The 7,500-nt window shown below is 55.3% G+C and overlaps 1 protein-coding gene across 1 annotated transcript in view; it reads left to right on the top strand.

The window, feature by feature from the left end:
* Nucleotides 1–1,940: 1,940 nt before the first annotated feature.
* hecw2a (HECT, C2 and WW domain containing E3 ubiquitin protein ligase 2a) overlaps nucleotides 1,941–7,500 on the top strand; it is a gene marked incomplete at both ends in the record, with an annotated part of 42,697 nt that continues 37,137 nt past the window's right edge. Inside the window, 2 exons of the mRNA XM_079757714.1 lie at nucleotides 1,941–2,322; nucleotides 5,998–6,105. Of these exons, the coding sequence (XP_079613840.1) occupies nucleotides 1,941–2,322; nucleotides 5,998–6,105 (490 nt within the window). The remainder of the gene's footprint in view (nucleotides 2,323–5,997; nucleotides 6,106–7,500) is intronic.

Genomic DNA, 7,500 nt, shown 5'->3' with positions numbered 1-7,500 from the left:
TATTCCCCATCACTCCATGAGGCTGTTCCCTTCTGATGTCAGTTAGGATGTCAGTGCTTTTGACTGGGTATTGGTGACCCCTGCATCCCTCCCCCCTGCGTGTGTCCTGCTTATTCCCATCAGAGTGGGTCTGGAGGGAACGGATCTGTAAACAAAAGATCTGTGTGAATGTCATGCTGAGGCTTCTTGCCAAGTTGTTAGTAGTCATGCTTAGCTCCAACAGGCCTCTCTGGGGAGCCCAGGACCTAAAGGGACCATTAGGTCCGTGCCTTAGCTCACATTTCACCACACTGCTTTTCCAACGAAAAAAAAAAGAACACAAAACAAAAAGAAAAATCTATCTATAATGAAGCTGTGGTTGGCCAGTTTCTGTCCAGAAGCAGTCCCGTGCTCGTTGCTGTCATCACTTCAAACAAAATGGCGGCCGGTTGCCGGCGTGACATTGCTGTCCCCCGGAGCCTTCGGAAGAGGCCTTGATTTAAAAGCCTGCTTCCAGCCACAAACAGCTGCCTGCTGGCGCCCTCCGTTCCCACCGAGACATCCTGCTCTGAGAGAGCGTAGGAGTGTAGTTAAAGATTTGTGTGTGTACTGCGCTCGTCTCTCTTTGCTATATTGTGCGTGCCTGCGGCTTGCATGTGCCTATTTGTGTGTGTCTCTCTCTCTGCTTGTCTCTGTCTTTGGAGATAGGTTGACCTGAAGGGCTTCCATTTGTTTTTTTGCTGTTCTAATTCCTGAAAATGAAGCCAAATAAAGTGAAACCAAGCGCTATAGCTATCTCATATACCTCTCTCTCTCTCCTGCTCTGTCTCCATGTCTCTCGTCCTCGGCGCATGTTGGGAACAGCCAACGGCTCTTCGGTGAATGTGCTTCTAATTGAATCGGCTCATCCTAGCCTCCGGTACAGCCCAGCGGGGGTAAAAGCACCACGACTATTAAACACTACGGAGCCTCAGACCCTTAGATGCAGGTTAATACCGATGTTTCTGCTGGTGTTATGGTCAAACAGCGGGGCGCCGGCACGGGTCTGCCCGTGGACCGCAGGTTTAAAGGGGGAGAAATAATAGAAGGTTCCAGTGTGGTTATCCGTCTCTGAGACGGGGGGGCCCTGACAGCCCACAGGGCCCCAGATGAATGATGTGTGTTCACCTCCCCCCTCCACCGCTGTTACTCTGTCAGGGTGATTTGGTACTTTCTCTCTGGCGCTTTCTCCTCTCCTCTTTCTCCCCCTTTTCCACCCTCTCCCTGCCTTTCTCCTCCCTGTCGCGCTCTTTCCATTAGCCTGTCTTTCTCCCCAACTCAATTTGCCTTGCCTCCTCTCTGGGTCTCTGGCTGTCTGTCGTTCTGACTGTTTCACACTTGGTTGGTTCTCTGTCCATCTGCCTGCCTCTCTCTCTCTCTCTCCCTCTCTCTCTCCCCCTCTATCTCCCCTCTCTCTCTAGTATTCAGCTCTAACCTCTCCTTCTCCCTCCATCAGGGTGCTGTGGTTGTCGTTCTTGGACGAGGAAGCTGGGGTTCTGATCTCATCCAGAGTCTCCACCGTGGTCCCTGGTGCGGACTCCCTGGCCTCAGTCTGAGAGGGTCTTCATGGAGAAGAACCACCGAGACCCCTACCGTCCTGATCTTCTGTCTGGGTGCTGCTACCTGGGTCTCCCCGGGACCAGATTACCTCTAGTGGACTCCTTTTCCAAGGGGAGCACCTGACCAACAGCGCCACCTATGCCTCCGCCCACCACGAGCCCACCCCAGAGACCGATCCCCAAAGAACACCTGCCGACAAACCTGAGCCCACCTGTCAGCTCCCAGCTGCCCCATGTCCCCTCCAACCCAGGCCTCCCGGGGCCAGTGAGCGTTTGAGTCCCGCGGACTACTGCCTCGCCCCTTCCCGTCCTCGCGCCTCCACCCTGAGCTCCTTTTGACCTCCCCGCCCGCCCGGCACCACCATGCGTCCGTCCCTGGCCACCGCCGTGCTGCCCCCCAGGACCCGCAGTCAGAACCCGCCCCACCTGGCCGTGGGCAGCCGGGAGCACCTGTCGGCCCCCCGGCGGCGGAGCCCCCACCTGCGCCACACCCTGAGCCCGGACAACCTGCGCACGCTGGCGGAGCGGGGCGGGGCGGCCAACGCCGACTCTGTGTCGGTGGCCAGCGGCCCCTTGGGGCTCCCGAGGGCCAACAGCGACACGGACCTGGTGAGCTCGCAGAGCCGGTCCTCTCTGACGGCGTCCACGCTGGAGTTCACGCTGAACCGCGGCCAGAACCTGGTCATCTCCTGGGACATCAAGGAGGAGGTGGACGCCACCGACTGGATCGGCCTGTACCATATCGGTGAGGCTCCTGCAATCCGTTACTGTCCCCTTACTTAAAGTGGGGGGGGGGATATCACGCTATTTCGACGCATCCCTTTGCCTTAGACTGTTTTACTTCTGCTAAACTAGAAAAATCAAAGTCCGAGCCGGGCGGGGTATTCGCGCCCACTGAGAACGCCCCTCGATAAGTGCGTCAAACGGCTCGCTTGTGGTTCAACTTTATTGCCGTAACAGCCTGTGAGTCGGTCTGTGCTGTGGGCGGTGCTGCGTTACAGAAGTACCGCCCCCCCCGGCTGCCCGCAATGTTTACATCTTCTTGCGGGTGTGAATTTTCCGACTCATGCTCAAAGCACTCGCAACACAGGGGGCGTGCTGACCAATCACATCAGACTGGGCCACTCGGGAGGGGGGCCTTAAAGCGACAAGATACAAATCCGTTTTTGAAAGATGCTGAAATTGGTCTTGCATAAATGAACAGCGTAAGAATAACAAGCAGAAATGTTGACAAACATGCTTGTAACCCTATTATATATAGGGGTATATATAGTACCCCCAAATGCAATTATTAATCCTAAAGAAAAGCATGTTATGGGATCTTCAAGGGAAACAAGACTATAGAGGAAAGGTCTTCACCAAAGAAGTTGGACAATGATCTAAAATAAGTAGCTGACTAAATACTGTGGTTAGTGCACCAATGTGTCTCTCCAAGAAAAAGATGAACTCTAAAGTTCAAACAAAGCTGTCCTCGGGGTTCGCTGATTGTGGCGGTTTTATTTCAGGGAGCTGAGAATAGCCAGGTAGCATCTTGCGTTGGAGCCTCCTGCTCTGAGCGTCGATACTGAAACGCTTAGGGCTGAGTCGACACGACCACAGCTTTCCCCTCGGTGTACGATAACAGAAACCCTCACCGAACACGCACACCTCTATGCCGCCTTCCGGGGTGGGCTCCCATAGTGCAGCTAATCCTGCTTAGCGACAGGAATCTGACAGGGGGGGGGGTGGTTGGAATACACGGTCTGGCTCGGCCAGGCCAGCCGTCAACCTTGAGCAGTTAGCGATATTTGAACATCAGGGGCGATAAAAGCAATAGCTCAGCGGTCGTGTGTTTCCAGCATCGTGTGGTTTGTCATGCCGCTCTATTTATGACCGATTCCGCGTCTTCGCTGCGACTGAAAGGTTAAACCAAACCCAGATGGAGACGGAGTGAAACTCCTCTCGTCGCCTCGTCGATTCGATTCCAGCGCCGACCGGGGGGCGCTCGTCTTCTGACCCGGAGCGTCCCGGCGTGCGGTGTCAGAGGAGCGTTGGTGACATGTGACGGGTGGAAGGCCGGGTTGCATGCTATCGATCTCCAGGGGCCATCAGGACTTCATTACCGCCGCCGGGTCCCAGGCGGGCCCCTGAGGCGGCTGCTTTCCACTACTAAGCAGACATTCAATGATGGGCGACCCTCACAACGCCCTCGTCCTGGTGCAACTTACCTTCACACACACAAGCACACGCAGGAGGCATGCACGCACACACACACAATCATACCCATCCTGGTGTGCATAGGCCCACAGACAGAGGTGTGCACTGCACATACATACACATTATATAAAGTAGTTTAATGATATAATTTTTAGTTTAAAAATTATCAACCGTAACACAGACTCCGAAACGCACACAGATCCATGCAAACATACACACTATATACGTCCAGGCACGCAAGGACCAAACACACACAGACACATAAAGTCCCACATCAACCCACCCACGCACACACACACACACACTCACACATAAACCCACACACACCCACACACACACACACACACACACTCACACATAAACACACACACACACACACACACACGCACACGCACGCACACGCACGCACAAACACACACACACACACACTCACACACACACAAACACACACACGCACACACACACTCACACATAAACACATACACACACACACGGCCTGACTGACTGTAAATGACTTGCATGTGTATGCAGACACATAAAAATGCAAATTGTTACGCACACACATGCGCATACACACAAAGACACACACATATCGCTTGACAGTGCTTCCGTTGCACATCAGCTGAGCCTGATTCGTTTTCCTGATTAGTGTGTGTGTGTGTGTGTGTGCGTGTGTGTGTGTGTGTGTGTGTGTGTGTGTGTGTAGGTGTGTGTGTGTGCGTGTGTGTGTGTGTGTAGGTGTGTGTGTGTGTGTAGGTGTGTGTGTATGTGTGCGTGTAGGTGTGTGTGTGTGTAGGTATGTGTGTGTGTGTGTGTGTGTGTAGATGTGTGTGTGTGTGTGTGTGTGTGTGTGTGTGTGTGTGTGTAGGTGTGTGTGCGTGTGTGTGTGTGTGTAGGTGTGTGTGTGTGTGTGTAGGTGTGTGTGTGTGTGTGTGTGTGTGTAGGTGTGTGTGTGTGTGTGTGTGTGTGTAGGTGTGTGTGTGTGTAGGTGTGTGTGTGTGTGTGTGTGTGTGTAGGTGTGTGTGTGTGTGTAGGTGTGTAGGTGTGTATGTGTGTGTGTGTAGGTGTGTGTGTGTGTGTGTAGCTGTGTGTGTGTGTAGCTGTGTGTGTGTGTGTGTAGCTGTGTGTGTGTGTGTGTGTGTAGCTGTGTGTGTGTGTCTGTGCAGGTGTGCGTGCCAGTGTTTAAAGTGCTTCATGGGGCGGAGTCCCCCAGCCCGTGTTGGTGGTTTTCCTCTAGAGGTTATAGTGGAGGTATTTTAAGAGCTCCATGTTTGAGAGGTTACATTCTAGAGGTTTTAGAGAGCGTGGGGTGGGACCGCTCTCTGCTGTGTTTGGGTGACGATGTCATCGAGATGAGGTCATCGCAAGCGTTGGCCGGGCTGGCCCGTTCACGCTAGTGCCTCCGTCTCCCGCGGTCCTCTTCCTCACCTCCTTATAGAAAGACAATCCTAACGTGAAGATATACGCTCAGCAGGGGCGTAGGGATGAGTTTAACACTGGGGGGGACACATATCGGAAACCTGACAGATCCGTTAATGGTTTGAACAGAAATATGTCATAAATTAACTACACTGAAAAAATTCACAAATATATTTTATTCTACTAAAAAGATACATTTGTAAATGTGAAGGAAAACACATTTTGAATGGCAGTAATGAACTGATAAATATCAAATCAATTCTTTAATTGCTCAATCATCCAGTTTTTTAGAATAAGAAGCGGTGACAAGGCGCTTTCAAAATAAAATAAAATATTTTTCTCCCCCCGGTATAATTTTTAGGTGGGACAAATGCGCCTGTCTCCAATATTGGAGGGGACACGTCCCCTCCGTCCCCCGCGGTTCCTAGGCCCTTGACGCTCAGGATTACTCTGAAGTAAACACAAAGTGTTGATGGCACTTCAATGCATTCCTTTGTTTGATAGAATGTTCTCTTCCCTTCTGAGAGACACAACCCTTATTGTTTTGTGGTTAAAGTGATATTTTACTTTCTAAGAGTATTGCAGTCATTTATGGAAAATTGTGCCAGTTTTCCGTAAGATGCACCTTAAATCTCTTAAAAAAAATAGAAAATTGGCACATCCACATATTGCTCTGCTCCAAAAGCCTGCAGCGTGCTTTCTTTACTGAAAACTCCACCAATGTAAAGTACATAGGAGCAGCACAATGTTTTTATGTACTAACCATGATCATGAGCAGCATTAACCTAACCTGGTGGTGTTCCAGATGAGACCAGCCCCTCCAACGTGTGGGACTGCAAGAACAGAGGAGTCAACGGCACCCAGAGGGGCCAGATCGTCTGGAGGCTGGAGGCAGGGCCCTACTTCATGGAGCGTAAGGCACCAGGGCTGGGGGAGGGGGAGAGGGGGAGATAGGGGGGGAGGCAGGGCCCTACTTCATGGAGCGTAAGGCACCAGGGCTGGGGGAGGGGGAGAGGGGGAGATAGGGGGGGAGGCAGGGCCCTACTTCATGGAGCGTAAGGCACCAGGGCTGGGGGAGGGGGAGAGGGGGGAGATAGGGGGGAGGCAGGGCCCTACTTCATGGAGCGTAAGGCACCAGGGCTGGGGGAGGGGGAGAGGGGGAGATAGGGGGGGAGGCAGGGCCCTACTTCATGGAGCGTAAGGCACCAGGGCTGGGGGAGGGGGAGAGGGGGGAGATAGGGGGGAGGCAGGGCCCTACTTCATGGAGCGTAAGGCACCAGGGCTGGGGGAGGGGGAGAGGGGGAGATAGGGGGGGAGGCAGGGCCCTACTTCATGGAGCGTAAGGCACCAGGGCTGGGGGAGGGGGAGAGGGGGGGATAGGGGGGAGATAGGGGGGAGGCAGGGCCCTACTTCATGGAGCGTAAGGCACCAGGGCTGGGGGAGGGGGAGAGGGGGGGATAGAGGGAATAGGGGGGAGAGAGGGGGGGAGGCAGGGCCCTACTTCATGGAGCGTAAGGCACCAGGGCTGGGGGAGGGGGGGGAGGAGGGGGGAGAGAGGGGGAAGAGGGGGGGTGGGCAGTAGGGGGGAGACAGGGGAGAGGGGGAGAGAGGGGGGAGAGGGGGGAGAGGGGAGAAGGGGGAGAGGGGGGATAGGGGGGAGAGGGGAGAAGGGGGAGAGGAGGGGAGAGGGGAGAAGGGGGAGAGAGGGGAGAGAGGGAGAGGGGGGGAGAGGGGGGGAGAGGGGGGAGAGGAGGGGAGAGGGGAGAGGGGGGAGAGGAGGGGAGAGGGGAGAGGGGGGGAGAGGGGGGAGAGGAGGGGAGAGGGGAGAAGGGGGAGAGGAGGGGAGAGGGGAGAGAGGGGAGAAGGGGGAGAGGAGGGGAGAGGGGGGAGAGGGGGAATAGGGGAGAGGGTGGAGCAGGGGGGAGAGAGGGGAGAGGAGGGGAGAGGGGGGAGTAGGGGGGAGAGGGGGGATAGGGTAGAGGGGGGGGAGAGGGGGGAGAGGAGAGGAGGGGAGAGGGGAGAAGGGGGAGAGGGGGAGAGAGGGGAGAGAGGGGGGGAGGCAGGGCCCTACTTCATGGAGCGTAAGGCACCAGGGCTGGGGGAGGGGGGGGAGGAGGGGGATAGAGGGAATAGGGGGGAGAGAGGGGGGGAGGCAGGGCCCTACTTCATGGAGCGTAAGGCACCAGGGCTGGGGGAGGGGGGGGAGGAGGGGGGAGAGAGGGGGGAGAGGGGGGGTGGGCAGTAGGGGGGAGACAGGGGAGAGGGTCAGAGAGAGGGGGGAGAGGGGAGAGGGGGAGAGGGGAGAAGG

Source organism: Pollachius pollachius (assembly GCF_949987615.1).
Source record: "Pollachius pollachius genome assembly, chromosome: 20".
In the NCBI taxonomy this organism is placed as follows: domain Eukaryota; kingdom Metazoa; phylum Chordata; class Actinopteri; order Gadiformes; family Gadidae; genus Pollachius; species Pollachius pollachius.
Note: the sequence above shows the minus strand (reverse complement) of the source record. Positions and strands in the feature narration are given on the sequence as shown.